Raw genomic sequence first — 21646 nt, 5'->3', positions numbered from 1 at the left:
CAATTTGTTGTTGTGCGTTTTGGTTGATGGGAACTTTGGGATGACAGACAAGGCCAGATTGCTTCTTGCTGAGCTTTACGGCACGTCCAATGCGACTGCGTCAAGCAACCATCTCCAGGTCGCTGCCGGTATTCGTGAGGGTATCCTGGACCTCCTTTGGGACCCAGCCAAGCTCGCTTTTTATGACTTTAACCTGACTTCGAATGCCCGCAACGATATATTTACGGCCGCAACTTACTATCCTGTTTGGAACGGCATCATCCCCGACGAAGTCCTCGCTTCTCAATCCAATGCATTTGGTTACTTCGCAGCGGTCAACTTGGCGGTGAACAAGTACAATGGTACAATTCCGGTCACTTTTGTCGATTGGACTGGCTTGCAATGGTAGCTCTCTATGTCTTTTCCATGCAAATTTTATGACACGTATATTACAGGGACGCCCCGAACTGTTGGCCTCCACTGCAGTACATAATCTTGCAGGCACTCCAGGCTATTCCGTCTAATCTTACTACCAACGGGTTGCCTACACCCAGCTCTGATCAGTCTACATATGATCTCGTCCCGGCAGGCCAGCTTGGCTTTACGGAAGCTCAACTTCCTGGTCAACCGATCCTCGGATCACAAACCAATCAAAACGCGACCGCAACTGGTCCAGCGGCGGATATCAACAAGTTAAGCGGTACTGTGATCAATGGCGGAAATGCCACTGCGGGCGAAGGGTGGAGGGACACGCTTCAACGCGAGCTGGCTAACAGATATTACGTTAGCGTGCTCTGCAGTTGGTAAGCGGGATATACATATTCTTCATTGAAGCACGCTGAGACTTCCTCAGGCATGCCACTGGTGGTTCAATTCCAGGATTGCTGCCCCAGCTTCCAACTAGTGAGCTAAATATAACCGACAGCGTCGGCAACACTGGTAACGTCCGTCATTCTCAATCTGATTCTTCAGACCACATACTCACGTGTAATGCAGATGTTTGAGAAGTTTTCCAACCTCAATGTCGACGCTTCTGGTGGTGGCGGTGAATACACCGTTCAGGCTGGGTTCGGATGGACGAACGGCGTACTCCTTTGGGTTGCCTCTACATACGGCGAGCAGCTTGTTGCTCCGCAATGTCCACCAGTCGTCGCTGCTACTAGTACTACTACCAGCACGAGCGCGGCTGTCAGTCTACAAGCATCGTCGAGGGGCGTTATCATTGCCGTGGTGATGGCTTTTATGGCATCTGTGATCTTGTAGATGTTGCGGATGCCGATTGTTGACTCTGAGGTCCAAAACCTCGCGTACATAGAGTATGGCGCAAACCTGTTACATCAGTACACTTTTATTGTTATTTTTCCCTTTGTGGTGTGTAGAAATCCATCATAACTCTTACCAGACCCTCTAAACTACTTGTGTCTTGCATGGCAAACCCCTAAAATTGACATAGTGCCGTAGCTGAGTACAATCACCTGTGGTAACTTTCAGCCTATCTACGGTGACATATAGCAACCAGTTTAAATCTATGAGTTATATCTTCAATTTCCTCTAGTATAGATAAAAATGGAATGAACATAACATCATGTTCACTGTCATCCAGCATCTTATTGGGCCACCAATCATACTAGTACAGCAGTAGGGCAATGTATTCTAGACTAGAAAACCACCCCTCTTCTAGTCTTGAATCAAAAATTCTGTGGATGTCGGAAGGTTCAGTATCACTCAGGATCGCACAGATGGTGTGCTGAAGAGTGTGTGACTGTAGGAGGACCTATCGACGAAAGAATGACAAATAATGGTATAATTCAGTGTACAGAGGACTCACAACCAGAACCATCATATCACAGCTTCGCTTTGGGTTTCATTCGCGTCTCCCTGGCCTTGTCTCTTAGCACCCTCCTCAAAAGTTTACCGCTAGGGTTCTTCGGGATAACATCTATGATCTCGACACCTCCAGCGAGCTTCTTGTAGCCAACTTTGTTATCAACAACGTGCTGTAAAGTCGAAACATAAGCGCCACACGTGCTCTGGTGGATCGAAGCGCTTACCTTCATAATAGATGCCTTGATCTCCTCCGCAGCTGGAGGACTTTCTTCGACACGTTTGACGGCCTCAGGGCGGAGAACAACGAATGCCAGTGGTAATTCGCCACTATATTCATCTTGTATTCCAACCACGCACGTATCAGTCACGTCGGGGTGGTCCAGAATGCACCCTTCGAGTTCGGCAGGTGCGACCTGGAATCCACGGACCTTCAACATTTCCTGTAGGGGTACTCGGTCAGGTGAGACAACAGTCTAAGGTCAGTCACCTAACCTTTAACCGGTCAAGGACTACGATTTCGCCCTTGCGGTTCATCATCACCTCATCACCGGTACGGAGCCATCTGGAAGTAAAACCTCAGTCACCAGTCAATTGAAGGCCTACCTACTCACCCATGTACAAAAGTTTCCTTCGTTCTGATTACGTCACGGTTAATACGTGAGTAGCATAAGGAAGATGATTTCATACGCTTCTAGGTTGTTTGCATAACCAAGCGCAAGCGCCTGCGTCTTTACGACAAGCTCTCCAGGTTCGTCAAAGTCTGCAAGAGTGCCATCGGGTTTCTCCACGCGACCGATAATACCGGGAAGGAGTTGGCCGGTGCCACCACTCAAGTCAGATTTCTTATCTAGTGCCCAACTGCTTATAACAGGCCCTGATTCGGTAAGGCCTGTGGCCGCTAAAATGAGGCGTGGACACACATCATTCAGAGGTGGACTAACCATAGCTCTGCCCAAGTGCGGCATTCGGGAATATCTGAGCAAGCTGCTCCATTACCTCACGAGACAGGGGTGCAGCGCCCGAGTTGATGTATCGAACATGACTAAAATCGTAACTCTTGACAGCTGGATGCTGAATGGCAAACGCAGATAGGTGAGAGACCCAATCATTCCGGGATTACGACTCGCCGACCTTGCATAGTAGTACAATTTGTGGGGGGACCAACCTAAAGTCATGCTCAGGTGAGGTCAAAGAAAGCTCGAGGACGACATACGCAAGATGAGTAATGCGGTGCCTGATTATATTCTTTAAAAAGTTCAGAAAGTTATATTTCGCTGTTAAGACAAGCGTCATCTGGATGTGCTTCAGTCAATACGCAAGTACAGACTCAGAAGCATATCGACGCACTCCGCAGAAAAAGATATAATGGACCTACAAGATATTCAGCAATGCAACAACCAAATGAACTGAGCTCGTACATTGAACACCAATCCATAGATATCTGGAAATACCCATTTTCAAAACAACATAACGACGTTGCAAGAACGGTAATGGCTCACGATATAAAGGAAGCACTGCACAGTCAATCAAGCCGAGCTCTTCAGATGGATAGTAACGCACGCACCGCCACAGCATATGTCACCAGGTTCAAATCTTTGACCAGCATATTCCTCGCCGACTTTGTGGTGCGTGGCAAGCTGAATGATATTTGCAATCGGTGAGTAGTGGGGAATTGCAACGGCCTAATGTATAGAATGTGCATGTTTTATCCACTTGCAGGTTCTTACGGAATACGTGCTCACCTTCGGGCGACCAGTGGTCCCGCTGGAAAAATTCAGAAAGGCCACCTTAGTTTTCCCTTCACCAGGAGCAAGTTTCCGTTCCGTGAAGTTTTGAACACTCGCAAGACCTTGCGAAACCAAAGCTTGCACAGTCAATTTCTGCGCGGTATCCGCACCCTCGGCGTCAAAAAGAATGATGCGATCCGTGGATACACCAGCGGCATGTGCAGACGACAGGGCTACTTTGAGCGAGTCCGGGTGCGTGATAATGACGGCTGCTTTTACTGTATTGATTTGATATACAAGTTCGTCGACTGTGAATAGCGGGTTGGCACCGCTTGTGGGCGTGTTTCAGGATGTTTTAGGCGACTTAGAGGAGTTGAGCATACGATACGGCAGCACCAAGTCTGTGAGCCGCCCAAGCAGCCACGAGGTAATCTACAGAATTCATACTGTCAGACCAGACATACACTGCGTGTGGCGAAGCTAGCTCGCATACCAGTATGATTTGGACTGTAGATCAACACTATCAGGCGCGCAGAATGAGGGAATCATCAATACTTGCAAGTGCTTGAATTATAGTGTCATTACCAACATCGTCCTCCTCTATGCGGAGCCAGAGGAGTCAGTATACACAGGTCAGTATTATGGAAACGTAAAGAACGAACGGATGTTGTAGCGGATACTCAACGCATTAGCCAGACCATACGTCCGAGTTCTGAGCTGTGAGGTATACGATTAGCCGTGGCAACCATCAACCGGAACAGCAGATAACGTTAACCCCAAATCAATTTTTGCACATTACCCAGCAAATAATTGCTGACTACACTCACCTCCTCAAGTCCGATCTTTCTCCCACTCTGGTCATCAATAATCCAGGCATCATTCTTACGAACGGGCTTCCTGACATGTTCTGCATCCAATATGAACTGCGCAAGCGTGAGGTCGTCGGGTATGTGAGGGAGGATTCCTGCGGGCGACACGACTTCAGCCATTCTCTATTTACCCAGGTCGATTCAAAAAGGCAAGAACAAAAGCAAGGAACGTTCTATAATGGAAATTCTCATGCGCGTTTTTATACCTCAACATCACCTCACATCTTATCTTTGTTTCCTTTTCCGTCACTGATTACACCGTCGCTCGCCGAAAACCTATTGAAGTGTGGCGAACCTGCCCGATCAAATGCCATTCACAAGTACAACATAAGGATGGTTTTCTCACCAAGTGTGTATGTATTGCTGTTAGTTTGTAATCAATACTTGTTTCGAAATGATTTCAATATGATGAATTCATTGCGCCAGAAGAGTGTCTGCAGCTATCCACATCCGAAGATATCCAATTCGTGGGATCATACAAGCGTTCATTTCAGTGGTTTTGCAGATTTGATCGCAGGCTAGCCTGAAGGTTGATGCAACCAACGTAAATTGCGAAATCTGCTTATCAAAATGTATCGTCTTCTTCACGATTTGATGCTCACTAGTTTTGGATATTCTCAGCTCCAACATTCCTCAATTAACCTTCCCTCCCTCTCCATCGCAGCAACATACTCCACAGCCTCAGCATTCGACCTTCCTCCGAACCTCTCCACTGCACCTCGCACAGCTTCACGGACGGCAGTGGGCATTTTGTTCGAAGAACTATCATAAAGGCTTAGAGTTCACCACGTGTTACATATAGTCTGGACCCACCCTGAAATGATAAGGATGCCTCGTTGCTGCCCCAGCATTGTCCAAATATACTGTGCATCCTCTTTCATCAGATCTTGTACATACGTCCGTTTGACGCCCTCTGGTCCATCACGAGAGCACGCAACGCGGTAGCGGAATTTTTGTTCTTCCGCATAAGATTCCCATTCCTTGTGATAATGCTGATCCTTGTGTGCAGAACGGCAACCGAAGTATAAGGTAGTATCTGGGGTCATCAAGGATCAACTCTGAGCTGATATAAAAAGACAGCCAAACATACTAGTGTGTCCCTTGTGTATGCGTTGTTCAATGACGGCACGCATGGGTGCGATGCCTGTCCCAGGACCCACACACACCACCGGTGTGTTTGGATCCGTAGGAAGTGAAATGAAGCCCTTTCTGAGACCGATACGAAGAGTATCTCCTGGAGATGATATGAGTTCAGCAACTACGCTAGAACGCCATGCGGACCTAATTTGAGCCCTGATAGATAACTAGTACAGACGCCTTTCCGATGAATTTTCAACTTTGTACGATAGCGCACTATAGCAACACAGAGATGGATTTCACGGGGATGGAACTGATGAAACCCAGAGGTGAATCGAACTGCAGTGAACGCATTCTAACTCGAGCTCACCTCGATGGAACTAGCAATTGAGAACTCTCTCGGTCTCAGCGGAGGGAACAAGTCAAAGACATACTCTCTCGGTATCCTTGCGGACCGGAACTCGGACAACACTTCCCAGATCGTACGTTTCACGCGTTGACAATAATCATACATTTCGTCCTGCACGTCCTCAATAAAAGGTAGAAAACCGAGGAAACTCGACGTACCGCTCCTTCTATCGATACAAATTCATCAAGTTTTTCGCGTTCGAGCTCATCGACAGCAAAATATCGCAGCAGTTGGAAAAAAGAGCGACGGGGCACAGCATTGAAGTTGAGATAGCGTGTGAATAGGATTCGAAGGGAAACAAATTTCGGCAGATGGTCGGGCAACGTTTGATCTGTAAGATATCAGATGAAGTTTACTGGGTCCTGGTTTGTCGTACCTAACATTGTATGTTCAACTGTGAAGAAATTATCGGCAACATTTGCCCAGCCCATGGTGACAAGGAAAGAGTCGACTTCTGATGCAGGTGCAGACGGATGGATCACAGCAACATCTCCAGGATTATATCTGAGTTTTCCCATCAGTAGCTGCAAATTCCAAAGGCAAAGACTCGTACTTTATATCATCTTCGAAGGAGAACTCGAAATGGCGTACATCCTGAAACCAATCTTCCGCAGTGATCCTTTTGTTACATTTCACCGAAGCTGTATGAAACTTCGTGTCCTCATCTAGAGGATCTGGATTCAGTGACGTATCGGATCCCACATTGCTCAAGGATACGCGAGGGGGTGGTCGACCAGCAGGAATATTATCTTGCTCGTGCGGTAGTGGGTAGAGCTGTATGAGAACTTCTAGGAGATATTCAATCCATGGGTCCAATGCACCGTCTACCCTGCACTTTGATCAGCCACGCGAAACATAGTAAACAAAGAATACACACCCCATGCGATGCTGTTCGTCTCCTTCTCCTCGTGAGCAAATTTCATACCCTCCCAAACTCTGCATCCTTCTCGATAACTTCTTCGCCGGCCAACAAAATTTTTCATAGGCCGTGTCTCCAAGGCCGAACACGCAGAAATCCATGTCCTCAAATAGATCATTTGGGAGATCGGACCTCAACAGCATGTTCCATAATGAACTCATGGCTCTGGGTTCAGCTCCCCAGCCAGTGGTCGAAACCACGAAGATGACCAAGTGTTCCGAAATCAATGTTTCCTGCACAGGACCTGAATATCATGTTACAACAATTAGGAAGCCGCGTACTGGTGGATACGCATCCATGCTCTGCACACGACAGTGAAAATGGACTCTTCGACATTCCCTCGCAATGCGATCAGCAGTCTCTTGAGCTGTACCTGTTTCCGTAGCGTAGAGGATCAAAAGTTCGCGAGACGCAGATGAATGTTGATATTCTTCTGTTCCATGATCACCGTGTGTAGACATATGTTGGACGTCTAATGAACATGAAGGCAGATCTTCAGACAGCTGTGGAAAAAAGAACGTTTGCCTTCCTTCTTTCAAGGTCTGACTCCAGGAGCTAGAAGTCACCAGATAACTGTCACGATGGATTGGACTTCGGAAAGACCACCTAGTAGCCGAAAGATCCGATATTCCAGCCTAGGGCGTCACGCGCACCACGCTTCAACCTAAGTATGGTCTGACAAGTGTTGACAAGCGGCGTCGCCATAATGGCATAAGTTGCCGAATATGCGTACCACACAACAACAAACAATTGTTAATTACATAAGACCATGAATTCAAATTTTCACAGGACAACTAATACGAGGAGCGGAGACAGAGATCTGGCTGGCCACTTCGATGCTCTTTAGCATCGACCTACGAGACTCCAGCGCATAACCGCTGCAGCGTTGCATTTACGTTCGGGCCGGATTTAGAAGATGTAGATGGCGTGGTGCGCAACGCTGACGGTACCGAGTTCGATCATATGCCGGAAGGAACATGGGAGTGGAGAGAGACACCGAGCCCCCTTATGCCGCCTCGATGCGAATGGCCTCAACATGACCTCTTTGATGACTACGTCTATGCCTTTGTCACTCCTTGTTTTGACCGTGTACCATCCAGCTGCCTGCATTGTTCTCGACCTCCGATGACGAACGGATCGATATGTCGCATATGCAGTATATACGATCGACGAGACACTTCTCGTCTATTCTGGGCTCAGAAAAATTTATATTAGCATATTTATATCATAATATGCGCTATCGAACTGCTTATCAAAAGTGCTCTCTAGATACGTTGCGAACTATGGGCGGAAAGCACGCCGCGACACATAACCAGTTTTGCCAAACTGGTTGGCAAAACTCCCCGAGTTCTGCCCAACGGCACTAACATGCGTCTGTTTTATCAGCGATGCAGGCACATGCAGACTGGCTGCCCTTGCGCTACCTGCGTATAGAAGCCAACGTAGGTTTCGACTCGTAGGGCGTTGTCAGATTTTAGCGATGATATTCACCTCATTCACCACCATGATCATCACAGCAATGGCTGGCGTAGCTATCGCATCCGACAACCTGAACGTATCGCCTTTGGGCCTACCCTGCTTCTACCCTAAGCACTGTTGCGGCTTACGTGCGGACCTCTTTGTGAGCATATCTGCTAACACAATACACAAAAACATACCTAAGACCTGGAGGTCGTGGATCCTTCTTGTTCCTGGTAACCAATGGTAAGGGAGGTAACTTGACGCAAGAACCCGAGCACCTGGAGGAGGACGAGAACATGGGACGGCGGTTGATACCGATAATAGCGATGTTCTGCGCCGCCCAAAAACTCTTCACTTTGTTTGGAGGTTGGGCCCCTCAGGAGATTATATAGCATGCATGCCGTCCTGCGGCAATAGCCTGCATGATGAAGGTAATCCTACAATATCCAACCAGATTGTTTCTCTTGTATCGATTTTCTCAAAGTGGAGATGATCAGCTATGTCTACTCTATATGATGATAATCAGTGCTACTCGATAATGCAGTCCATGAAACGAGACGTAATAAATGGGATAGATATCATGAGTTGCCACTGTTCTCATCTTTCAGTGCCGATGCATCGTCGCCGCCAAGTACCGTCGATTCGTCGTCAGTTTGGAGTCTTGACTCGTTATCACTCTCGTACTCGAAAACTTCCTCGATAACCAAAGCTTCCTTTGTTGCAAGATCCTTGTCTGTCTGCATACTCAGCTCCGGATGTGTGTCGATGAATGCTTGCAATGATATGGGTTCATCCTCTGGATCGGGTGGTTGGAGCGTCGATCCCTCCGCGTCGTAGAAATCGGTGAGGGTGAGCGAACGCATGTTGAAGCCCTTGTATGTTCAGTCGATGAGATCCACGGATGACATCTGAAAAAGCGTACCTCTTTCTCAACCTTCATCAACGCTTCTTCGTCGTGCTCCATGGCGCGCATACATTCCCTCACTGGGACCATCGCAGCGTTGCGGCATAATTCGCGCAAATCAGAACCAGAGAATCCGGTTGTCTGAGAAGCAAGGAGGCGCAGGGAAAGCTGAGGATCCAGTTTCGTGTCCTTGAGCATCTAATGGAGTTCAGAGCGAATAATTGTCCATCGGTGATATAGATACGTACTAGGGACAGAATTTTGAATCTCTGTTCTGCATCTGGAAGAGCCACAGCGAACCGCTTCGGCATGCGTCGCAGAATTGCAGGGTCGATGTCACCTGGTCTGTTTGTCGCGCCGAGCACTAGTATCCTGTCAGACCCCGATGTCAAGCCATCCCAAGAACTAAGTATCCAAGATCAGCCAAGGTTCGAGCTGAAAAGGTATCGCTCACGTCATGAACTCTGCCTTCATCATACCCATGACCTCGTGGTCATCTCCGCGGCGTTCCCTCAGGAAGGAGTCGATCTCATCGACAAATATGATCGCAGGTTGGACCTTCCGGGCGAGGCTGAACAGACCTGCGACTAGCTTGTTGGATTCACCAAACCACTTATTTGTGAGTGTTGATGCGGGAACGTTAATAAATGTTGCGCCTGATTCTTTGGCCAGCGCACGAGCGAGCATAGTCTTCCCACATCCCGGAGGTCCGTAGAGTAGAACACCTTTTGGGGCCCCGAGGAGGGGAGACGCTGAGGTGAAAAGAGCGGGGTGGATCAAAGGATAAATTATGGTTTCGCGGAGAGACGATACGATTGATTCCAGACCCCCGATGTCTGAGAAATCTTGGTTGGCATTGGAGATTCATTCGCAGAAGACGGCGGACAAACCGTTAAATCGGACGGTAATTTCGTCTGGGTGAACAACCTCCTTTGATATCGCTCCTGCAAGAAGTCCCAGAGGTCAGCAGGAAGTGGCGCGCAGCCGAAGAGTCACACGCACTCTCATACTCGTCTAGCTTGAGGTTCTTTTGCCCGATGATCTTCTTGATTGCTTCAGCACTCTTTGTTGTCCGGTCGTCACTCCGCTTGAAGTACCACTACAAGCATGTTAACTATGCTTCCCAGAAATTTCCATTACGGAGACGCACGCGAATAGCACAGTAAACTGCTGCCTGACACAGATCCTCAGCTCTCGGGAGCAAAATGATTGACAAATCGAATAATCACCTGTGAAGCTAGGAATAGAGCAACTGCAAACGTATCAGCATAGTAAGCAGCATTTGTAAACGAAACCGACGGTAAAGCATACCATCCAGGATTATTAAGCGTCTTGTGCTCAGGGAAGATGCCATCGAAGAGGAAAATAAGCTTGATAATGTATTCTGCAGTCAGAGAGTATATCCTCGTGCCCGCAACTTCTAAGAATTGAGAAGGAGGACGTGATGACTGGCAGCAGCGTGGTCGGTAACGGTCGTGAATCTCACAAGATTTTCATAGTGTTGTTTATATGTATTTGACAAGAGCTTTAGAATTCAATAGAGCCAAACTTGATTGGAAATATGTTCAGCGGCTGAGTCATGGCCTAATAGCAAGGCTCTCCTTCTCCGAGATTCCCATCGTGTTTGGTTTTACTTGTCGCCAAAGTAAAGCAAAAAGAGATGCCAGGACCGTGGATTGAACACGGGACCTCCAGAAAACATCACACTTCAGTCTGTTGCTCTCCCAGCTGAGCTATCCCGGCTTCGATCAAGCGCTCTACTCGACGGCTATAAGTCGACACTACATCCTATCTAGGTCAGCTTGGATCTCACGGTGAATTGTAGTTGTTACGTGGACATCTGTTGGCGAACCCTGATTCCCTGAAGCCAGCTGAACGTTCCCCGAATCAGCCTCTAGTGCCCGTGGCAAGCGGAAGAACGGGCCCGCTCCGGATATATAAACATGATATTCTCGTAAGGGGAAATCATGTGTCTGAATCGGCAGCCGATAACTTCTGTCACCGGTTAGAATCGAATGCTTCAATCCCTATCACGTTCTCTAGCTACATCAGCTTATCGGGTAGATGTTAGTGGTTGAAGCTGTCTTAAATAAGTCATACTGACCACTGTCGCCTTCCCAGACTCTCCATCACCTCTCTACCATGTCGGCTGCTCCTGTGCAATCAACTCAATGGATGAAATACTTTGGTGATATCTATGGACATGCAAAACCACCTGTTCTGGGCTCTTTCGCAGTGAAAGAGATAGAGGACACAGCCCGGGAGGTGATGAAAGACCATCTCCGTGAGTATTATCATCCGCTCAAGTCTCAACTCTTGATTCGAACGAGGGTGCTAGCGGCATACATGTACACATTTGGGAGTGCGGGAACGTGCTCAACAGACGCCACAAATAGGCGCGCGTTCAACCGGTGGAAAATCGTTCCTGCAATGCTCAGGGACTGCACTAACCGAAATGTCGAAGTGAGTATTTATGAGCGCGTGATACCCCTGTCTAATGTATTTCTGTATCTGGGTAGACAACGATCTTTGGACAAAAGTTCCACGCACCTCTTTTCATCGCACCCATAGGTGTACAGGGTATCTTGCATGCAGACGGTGAACTCGCGACTGCAAGGGCTGCCGCCGCCTGCGGGATTCCTTACATCATGAGCTCAGCATCATCCCGGTCAATCGAGGATGTCGCAAATGCAAATGGGCCAAATGGTCAGCGGTGGTATCAGCTCTACTGGTATGTTCAATCTTGCATCACTATTCATTCCACTTATCATAACTCGACTGCGAACACCTCAGGCCGCGCACGGACGAGATAACAATATCCCTTCTTAACCGTGCCAAAGCTGCAGGCTTCTCTGCACTCGTGATCACGCTCGACACCATGCTCTTGGGTTGGCGTCCACACGACCTTGACACTGCTTACATACCCTTCTTTTATGGCGTTGGTATCCAGGTTGGCTTGTCTGACCCCGTGTTCATGAAGAGCCACGGGTACGAACCTGTGCACGAGACCACCAAGTTCCCTTTCGAGCCAGAGAAGATTAGAGACGCGGCGTTGAAAGAAGGTGATGTGAATGCCCAGAAAGTAATGAAACTGGGCAAGGAGTGGCTCGGACAAACCAACTCGGGCTCTTTCAGGTCCTGGGAGGACCTACAATTTATCAAAGATCACTGGGATGGACCCATCATTCTGAAGGGGATTCAGCGGACATCCGTAAGTTGATGTCTCTTAGTTCCACGATGACTTATGACAACGCTCGCAACAGGATGCGGAGAAAGCTATTGATATGGGCATTCACGGTATCATTGTATCCAATCACGGCGGACGGCAAGTCGACGGTGCCATTGGCTCCTTGGATGCATTAGCCAAGATCATGCGCTCGCAGAAGATTATCCAAGCGCAGGCGAAAGGTGACCTGACGATCCTCTTCGACTCTGGTATTCGCACAGGCAGTGATGTCATCAAGGCCATGGCAATGGGTGCACAGGGAGTCCTCAGTACGTGTTATAATTTTCTGCAGTGGTAGTTTCTTATTAAAGAATCCTAGTCGCTCGCCCATACATGTACGGACTTGCCACTGCCGGACAGGCGGGAGTCGAACAGATTTTGATGCAAACCGTGACTGATATGCATATCACGATGGGTCTATGTGGGTACAGTGATGTCAACGACCTTATTGGGAAGCGGGATGAGCTTCTCGAACTCGTAGATGATTGAACGGCACAAATCAACACAACAATCCTTTCATTTGTAGGAAAACTGCATATGAACGATGTATCCCAAATGACATCTCGAAGTAGAAATGCAGTATATATTGGCTGAAAGTCTGTCAAACCGCAAAATTGCCTTTAGTAGAAGTCACCTCAGGCTTCTGCCGTGCCTGGATCTTATCAACAACGAGCCAACATTAATATCATAAAGCATGCTTATGCGGTGTGCGGTGTGTACCTAACTTCGAGCATTCCTATTCTGTTCTATGGCTTCGGACCGATTTAGCAAATGACCTCACATACTGAGCGATATCTCTATAGAAATGGACGTGGAGTAAGTCAATGAACCAATAGAGGGCCATGGCCATGGAGCACTCGTGACTCGTGACACTCGGATCGCCACTATCTTGTCATCGCTTTTCGGGAGGAGAACGTTTCATACGTGGCCATTGCAAGATGCCCAGTATTTGCGTTCACCAGCGCATATATGATAGACTACCGAGTATGATATTGCTCTCGAGTCAGCCATGTTCTCCGCTGCATCCTTGTTGACAATTATCTTCCTGGCTTTGTCAACCACGGGATCGCCAGTTGAAGTCAGCAATTCCCCCATAACCCTCCCGATTGCCAGGAAGCTAAGTGCCCTCAATGGTACCATCAACCTCTTGGAGCAGGATAGAGCTCGCGCGGCTGCCCTAAGGCTTAAGGGCCAGACCTTGAAGCACGGCGGCCATGGCGTTCCTATTGGTAACGTTGCTACTGGATACTACATAGCAGTTGGGATTGGCAGCCCCCCTACGACTTGTAAGTTCAATACTGAGAAAATATGCGGCTGCTGATGTATTATCGAAGACGACTTGATTGTCGACACCGGTACCGCGAACACATGGATTGGCGCCAAAACACCGTACGTGGAGACCAGCACCAGCATCTACACTGGTACGCCTGTGTCGGTCTCCTACGGTACCGGATCTGCCTACTTCTGGGGTATGGCATACAAAGATATCATACGCTGTTGGAAATATTTATGATTATCTACAGGACTTGAGTACTTGGACACCGTCACTCTCGGTAATGGGCTCACTATTCCCCAACAGTCGTTTGGTGTTGCTGCTGCTCACTCGGGCACCTTCGGCGCAGCTGACGGTATCCTTGGCCTAGGGCCTGTAGACTTGACAGCGGGTACCCTGCCAGATGAACCGGCGTTGACGATCCCGACTGTCACTGACAACCTGCATAACCAAGGCACCATTTATCGTGAGGTTGTTAGTATCTCTTTCGAGCCCATCGTTGTAGCGAATGAAGTGGTTAATGGAGAACTCACCTTCGGCGGAACTGTCCGTAACAAGCACGGTCCCATCACGTACACGTAAGCTACCTCAGTTCCTACATTAATCCAAGCTGATAGTAATCGTTTTATTTAAGTCCTATCACTACCACCCAGCCTTCATCGAGGTATTGGGGTATCGACCAGAGCATCTCCTATGGCTCCACAATGATCTTGTCCTCCACTGGCATCGTCGATGTTGGCACCACTTATATTCTCATTGCTAGCGGTGTGTATCTAGAGTGCAGCGAGCGATCATGGTCTAATCAACGTTAGTTAGATGCTTTCAACCAGTACCAGTCTTTAACCGGTGGTACTCCGGATCCGCCGACTGGTCTTCTCCTCATTTCCGCTCCTCAGTACGCGGCACTCGAGAACCTGAACTTCAATATTGGCAGCGTACGCCATTTCTGGCAGCCTTCACATCAGGGAAAACCTCCTTCACGAAATCAAGGTAATTTCAGAGAATTCCTCTGAATTCCGCTGAAATAAAAGTAAACGAGATTATTCAACTCCAGTCGAAATTCCTTTGAATTCCTTTGAAATCCTTTGAATTTGCTGATTGATTATCTTGAATTATCTTGAATTCAAACAATGTGAAGACACACGAACATCAAATATATTAGAATTAAACGAGAATATCACAACCGAAAGACGGCAAAAAGATCAGCAGACTCGAAAAAGCACCAGTATGTACAAATGACTCGGAAGGTTGATTAATCTTCACCCATTGCATCAAGATCAAGGTAATCACAAGCGGCGTCCAATGAACCAGCGGGCTCTGAGCTTTCTACTGCACTAATGTTGAATTAGTTAGAGTACACGACGATAACAAATAGCGCGTGAGCAAGACATACCTGACTGCCTTGTAGAGACGCGCCATCAGTACATGGTACTTCTTTCGACTACCGTTAAAGATGCGTGTGAGAGTCGCTTGGTGAGCGTTGTAAACACTGATGTGGAAGGAGGAATTGAATGATTTGACTTGTGCGCCTGAGGGTGGGTTCCCGCTGCTCCAATCCTTCAATATCGAGTAAATCTGCAGAGAACATTATGTAGTGAGCAAACAGAGTAAACATTATCAAGAGCGGCACCTACAAGCGTTGCAATCAAACACACCATAGCAACAGGTAGCTCGGGCTCGTTGTTTCCATCCAAGACCGAGACAAAATCGTCACAGGACTGGACACCAATTGAGTTCTCACCATCGAAAAAAGATAAACGGATGGAGTCAACCATAGACTCGTCACAAAACGGTTGGTCCCCAAGGACCTTACCCTGGGTGGTGGATAAGAATAAGATAAATGAAGAGATAGATAACGAAAAAATGAACAGACCTTGGCGTCGGTTGGGAAAATATACTTGTGACCCTTGATGAGGTCGTCTACCTCGTCACCGCAGCCTTTCTTGAGTCCAAAACGAGAGACCACAATTTGATGCGCGAGTTTCTTGAGATTAGTACGGAAGGAACTAAGCCGTCCCTCCGGCTTGTGAGGATGTCAGTGATGTCCAGTAACATACAAGAAGTGTACATACCACTCCAGCGAGAGCCACCGCATAATCAAAGTCATGCTTGATCCTCTTTGCTATCGCATATTCCTTATGCTTCCCGGCAGCATTATAAACTGCATCGAGAGCCATCTTGCGCTTCTGAGTGATGTTGGGAAATGCGTTGTCGAAGATAGAGGCTTTCTTGAGTTCAAAGACGGCAGTCTTCAACACCTGCTGAATCCGAGTATTCTGAGCCTTGAGGTTGATCGAGCTATCGGCTGAGTAGACTAGATCTGTGAATATAGGCCATGTAAAGGAGTGTTCAGACAACTCCTTATCGGCGGAGGCTGGCAGTGCCTCGTCTGTTAGCTGCCGCGACTCTGCGAATTTGGGCCTCTAGAAAACAGTATATTCATTAGTAAGACAGAGTGATGGGAGCGTAGTAGAGTAGAACACATCACCTCAATTTCTTGACGTGCTTCTGCTACTTTGCTCCTTTTCTTCTTCTTCTTCTTGCTTGGCTGTGGTTTCGAGTTGGTGAGTGATGAAGGCTCGCGGTAATCATAACTTGCCTTGGAACGTTGACTGTCACTGCGGTCACTGGCAGACTCCGTGTCTTTGTCAGCAAACTGCAACTCTGACTCAGACTCGTCAGAAACCCCGCTAGATGTCATCCGAACACTATTCGACAATGTTTTGCTGGTTTGCGATAGTGCGCTGGCAGATCTAGCTGCACGAGGAGGCATCATGTAGGGAATCTTAAATAAAAGGTGCGTCATTTTTTTCATCATTCTCAACTTTGGGTAGCTAAGTGACGACTCACCTCTTTAATCAGTTCCTTCTGGGAGGGTACTAAGTCCTCATCATCGTCTTCTGGAACCTCCGCATTATCGTCCGATTTGTCGGTGTCATGATCACTCTCTCCGTATTCACTGACAGAGTCGTTATCTTCGATTGACACTGCGACTGACTTTGGCAGCTTGCTGTTTTTCTTATCGCGGCCTTGACTTTGACCATGACCGTTGACTTGATCCGCTGTTGAGTATCTCTCATACTGATCTGTTAAGCAACTACTAACCATTGTCTAACTTTTCTGCAGGTGTCTTTCGCGCTAACTTGGCGGCTGGTACTGATTGTAGCGCAGTTACTGTGGGTGCGCGCTTACGAGTATTGGTCGTTGTCTCATTCTTTCGCGCTAACTTGGCGGCTGGTACTGATTGTAGCGCAGTTACTGTGGGTGCGCGCTTACGAGTATTGGTCGTTGTCTCATTCCAGACTGAAACAAGGTGTGTCAATGACTGCTTTCTCCAATTGCCTGTACTAACTTTTTCGCTCTAAGGCCTTTACTTTGGATGACCGCTGCAGTGGTTCTTGGTGATGACTGTGAGTCCATCGCATTTTTCTTGGCCTATGGATGTACTCACTCTCTTCTGTATTGCCGGTTTTTTTGCCAGTGGAATCTTGACTTGCCACCTGGGCCTTTCTTTGGGCGTTCCGCTTGTGGGCGGCTATATCTGACGGCGTTGAAGACAGATGGGGACTTGGAGGCATACTACTAGTAGTGTTTGCTTCAGCTGAAGTTGGGAAGGGAAAGGTTGAGACGGTTATGAAAACTTATTGGTGGCCACTCTCATTTTCAGGTCTGTTTTTTTACTGTGCTGTGCCAGCGCTAGGGTCGTTGGTTTTTTTTTCATCTAACGTGTGGTTACAGAAATGGCTAAAACAAGCAGAGCGTCTACTAGCAGAATTTCAAGCTGCAACCGTCAACTTGAATGGTGCTCCCTCTCCTCCCCTCTCAGGTTCAGCTCGCCGCATCATCAAAGAAGCTGAGGCACGTGTAGCCCATGCTGATGGACAGAGAGTCCAGGCAGAAGCATGTACTGCCAGGCAACAAATCCAACTCGGTTCACAGTGTGCCACCATCATTTTAGTACGTTTGTTTGTTGCCGTGCTGTCACCGTAATCTAACCTGTTCTGAAATATCAAGTAAATTCGTGTTGTGTGGCCGCGTCTTCGTACCCTTCCATGCTAAGGAAGGGAGCCTGTACCTTTTTGAAACAACCGCGTCTTCGTACCCTTCCATGCTAAGGAAGGGAGCCTATACCTTTTTGAAACAACCGCGTCTTTGGCCGCGTCTTCGTACCCTTCCATGCTAAGGAAGGGAGCCTGTACCTTTTTGAAACCTGTACTGCCAGGCAACAAATCAAACTCGGTTCACAGTGTGTGAATCTTCACACTGGATAGCACGCTGTAAGGTTTGCACCGTCTCTCTACTACCCATCACTACCTACCTACCTACCACCACTACCTACCGCCTGTTTTGTTGCCAACAAAATGATCACTTGCCCAGGTTGCACCAAAAACTTCGAGCACGCTGGATACTCCCATCACCTAGCCAAGACCACGAATCCATCATGCGCAGCCCTATTACAACATTCTGGTCTTTTTCCTCAGTCAGAGCCTGAGGTTGAGAATTCTGACGGTCTTGATGATGGAGATGACAATGTTGATCCTCGTCATCTAACGGAATTTACAGGAGACTATTTTGGCCACTACAACGAACAAGATCTGGAATGGCCAGATGATAATGACGAAGTTGCAGCGGCGGAGCCTCCTTTGGATTCTGATGGCGAGGAAGAGGATCACAATGCAGAGGTTGAGGTTGAGAATGGGTGGGAACGCCCTGCAGATCCTGTACCGCAGGATATCGACGTTGATGTTTTTGAGGAGTCAGATATGTTGCCACAATCACATGCAGCCGAACGACAAGAAGCGGAGAAAGCCCTTGGTCGCCAGCCCACTATTGAGAAATTTCCGCGGCGCCATGCAGGTGCTCCAATACTTAACTCTGGCACTACCGCTTTCGAGTCTTATAACAATGCTCTGCAAGGCGCAGACAATGTTTGGGCTCCCTTCGCATCTCGCATAGACTACGAGGTTGCAAAGTGGGCAAAACTTCGTGGATCGGGCTCAACTGCTTTTTCAGAGCTGCTTGCAGTCGAAGGGGTGAGTCTTCATTTTCTTGGGTCATGAATGGGCCAACTTTTTAACTACGTTTCTATAGCTTCATGATGCCTTAGGTCTTTCGTATCGAAACACCCGTGAACTCAATCAAATCATTGACCGACACTTACCATGCCGACGACCTCGTTTCAAACGTGAAGAAATCATTGTTGCAGACGAAGCATTTGACGTGTACTCGCGTGACGTCATGGAGTGCGTCAAAGCCCTTTATTCAGATCCGGATTTCTCGCAACACCTCAACTACACTCCCGAACGCCATTATGTCGATGCTGACAAAACAATCCGAATGTATCATGATATGCATACAGGAAAGTGGTGGTGGTCCACGCAGGCGAGTCTTTTGAAAAACGTTCTGATTCATATTGAACTTACCACAATATCATTTAGAAAGAACTCGAAGCAGAGAAACCTGGCGCAACAGTCATACCCATCATCCTTTCCTCCGACAAGACGCAGGTCACCATGTTTAGGAACAAATCTGCCTATCCTGTCTATATGACAATAGGCAACATTCCGAAGGAGATCCGTCGAAAGCCATCTCGACGGGCGTGGATTCTCCTGGCCTATCTACCAACCTCAAAACTCGAACATATCACAAACAAGGCTGCGAGGCGCCGAACGGCCACAAATTTATTTCATGCTTGTGTGCGTCACATTCTGGAGCCTCTGAGAGTCCCCGGCAAGGATGGTGTTGCTATGGCTAGTGGGGATGGAGTTGTGCGTCGAGGACATCCGATTGTCGCATGTTATTCCGCCGATTACCCGGAACAGTTGTTGACAACTGGGATAAAATCTGGAGAATGCCCAAAATGCGATGTCCCGCATGAGGAGTTGGGAAGTCCTGATGTTCCTGTCAAGCTGCGAGACCTCGAGGCAATTGTCGCTGCATTGTCGCTCGTTGATGAGGACTATGACTTGTGGAGACAAGCATGCCAGGAGCGCGGCATTAAGCCCATCTACAAACCATTCTGGCTGGATCTCCCGCATGCTAATATATTCCAATCCATCACGCCGGACGTGTTACATCAACTCTACCAGGGTATTGTAAAGCACCTCATCGAGTGGATCAAGGAGGCATATAGCGAAGCCGAAATTGATGCTCGTTGTCGTAGACTTCCCCCAAACCATAATATCCGATTGTTTCTCAAGGGTATCAGTAATCTCTCGCGTGTTAGTGGAACGGAGCACAATCAAATCTGTCGCTTCCTGCTCGGCATTGTCATTGGCATACGGTTGCCTGGAAATCTCAACAATGCTCGCCTTACTCGTGCTGTTCGTGCCATCCTTGATTTCCTGTACCTTGCGCAATACCCTTGTCATACGGACGAAACACTGGCACTTCTCGATGATGCCTTAACACGCTTTCACGACAATAAGGACATCTTCCTTGATCTTGGAATCCGCTCGAATTTCAACCTTCCGAAGCTTCACGGCTTCCGTCACTATGTACATATGATAAAAATGTATGGTACAACTGACAACTACAACACCGAGTACACAGAACGTTTACACATCGACCTCACGAAGGATGCCTATAGGGCTACCAACCATAAAGACGAGTACACTCAAATGACACTCTGGCTCGAAAGACGGGAGAAGATTCTATGGCACGACAACTTTGTCCAATGGCGTCTCGTTGGTGATATTGCCCCGCAAGAAATCATACCTCCAGACATGGATTATCGTCGCGCAATCAAGATGACTAAACACCCGACCATCAAGCGTGTCCAGTTGGACCGCATTGTGCGGGAGTATGGCGCCACATTTTTCACTGAAGCTTTGGCTCGTTACGTCGTCGGGAGAAATCAACCTGGTTTGTCTGCAGCACAACTCGAACGCGAGGCCGCTCACATCATTATTCCCTTTGATACTGTGGCTACGTTCCACAGGATCAAATTCAACTCAATCAATGCTCGGGGGATCCAGGACTCGAGTGTCACCGTGGATTCTGTCCATTGTCAACCATCACAAGAGGACAAGCGAGGGCATATGATCCCCGCGCGTTTTGACACAGTTTTGGTCAACGAAGGGGACGGCGGGACAACAGGCGTGGATGGTGCGTTTTGTATGGTGCATTGAACATGTTAGTCACTAATCTCACTCGATCACTGAAGGTTACCGTGTTGCGCAAGTCCGTGTCGTCTTTACGCTAACAAATCAAGCTTCGAATGTGTTATTCCGCGCTGGACCTGCACAACCACCCACCCACCTTGCCTATGTGGAATGGTTCACTCCATTCCAGCAACCGGAATCACACCATGGGTTGTACAAAGTTGCCCGCTTGATTCGTCATGGAGAACGTCTGGCAAGCATCATTGAGATATCAGATATCTGTAGGAGCATTCATCTTATACCTAATTTCGGCGTAGCGGCACCTCGTGAGTGGACGAGTAGCACTGTTCTGGAGTGCTGTTCCACCTTCTTTGTAAACCCCTTCAGTGACCGACATGCTTATTTAACACTTGTCTGAGCATTACAATGAAATTTGTTGAAATACCTTTGAATACAAATAATTTACCGAATTCTCAGTATTTTCATGCGAGTTTGTGAAATTACCTTGATTTTGTGAAGGAGGTTTTCCCTGATGCACATCCCTTGTTTACCATTTGCACAGGAAACATACACTCTCACCCCTAACGGCCAAATCTGGCCTCGTATTCTCAACACGTACATTGGTGGCAGTAGCAACGCCATCTATCTCATTGTTAACGATATTGGTACGCCCAGTGGCAAAGGGTTTGATTTTGTTAATGGCTACACATTCGCCGAGCGGTTCTACTGCGTATTCGATACCTCCCGCTCCCGCATCGGGTTTGCCCAAACCCCGTATACTGATGCCACCACCAACTAAAATGGAACTGCCCAAGTACACGAATGATCGTTTTCCCGACGCAAAACAGCATACGGACTTGAGGCTTGTACGG

At 47.9% G+C, this 21646-nt stretch overlaps 2 protein-coding genes and 1 non-coding gene across 3 annotated transcripts; 1 reads left to right on the top strand and 2 right to left on the bottom strand.

The window, feature by feature from the left end:
- Nucleotides 1-10833: 10833 nt before the first annotated feature.
- Nucleotides 10834-10915, bottom strand: F5891DRAFT_t142. Its single transcript has one exon. It is a non-coding gene; the product is annotated as a tRNA-Phe (tRNA).
- A 3889-nt stretch (nucleotides 10916-14804) lies between these two features.
- Nucleotides 14805-17249, bottom strand: F5891DRAFT_1177830 (uncharacterized protein; the record flags this gene model as incomplete). The annotated part of the gene is made up of 9 exons (XM_041365793.1): nucleotides 14805-15005; nucleotides 15065-15246; nucleotides 15306-15485; nucleotides 15545-15694; nucleotides 15744-16094; nucleotides 16160-16456; nucleotides 16522-16733; nucleotides 16777-16974; nucleotides 17123-17249. The coding sequence occupies 9 exons, from the start codon at nucleotides 17247-17249 to the stop codon at nucleotides 14924-14926; spliced, it is 1779 nt and encodes a 592-aa protein (XP_041216735.1). The 3' UTR covers nucleotides 14805-14923.
- A 771-nt stretch (nucleotides 17250-18020) lies between these two features.
- Nucleotides 18021-21200, top strand: F5891DRAFT_1119791 (uncharacterized protein). The gene is made up of 4 exons (XM_041363836.1): nucleotides 18021-18704; nucleotides 18763-19071; nucleotides 19257-20787; nucleotides 20837-21200. The coding sequence occupies exons 1-4, from the start codon at nucleotides 18033-18035 to the stop codon at nucleotides 21190-21192; spliced, it is 2868 nt and encodes a 955-aa protein (XP_041216734.1). The 5' UTR covers nucleotides 18021-18032; the 3' UTR covers nucleotides 21193-21200.
- Nucleotides 21201-21646: the final 446 nt, after the last annotated feature.

Source organism: Suillus fuscotomentosus, assembly GCF_016647785.1.
Source record: "Suillus fuscotomentosus strain FC203 chromosome Unknown F5891scaffold_239, whole genome shotgun sequence".
NCBI lineage: Eukaryota > Fungi > Basidiomycota > Agaricomycetes > Boletales > Suillaceae > Suillus > Suillus fuscotomentosus.
The sequence above is the reverse complement of the archived record's forward strand: the minus strand, read 5'-3'. Positions and strand labels throughout refer to the sequence as shown.

What these genes read in the sequence shown, in the direction of transcription:
- F5891DRAFT_1119791 (XM_041363836.1), top strand. Translation starts at nt 18,033, where the DNA reads ATGATCACTTGCCCAGGTTGCACCAAAAACTTCGAGCACGCTGGATAC. An exon ending in AGCTGCTTGCAGTCGAAGGG is followed by an intron (nt 18,705 to 18,762) that starts GTGAGTCTTCAT and finishes ACGTTTCTATAG; the next exon opens with CTTCATGATGCCTTAGGTCT. An exon ending in AGGCGTGGATGGTGCGTTTT is followed by an intron (nt 20,788 to 20,836) that starts GTATGGTGCATT and finishes CGATCACTGAAG; the next exon opens with GTTACCGTGTTGCGCAAGTC.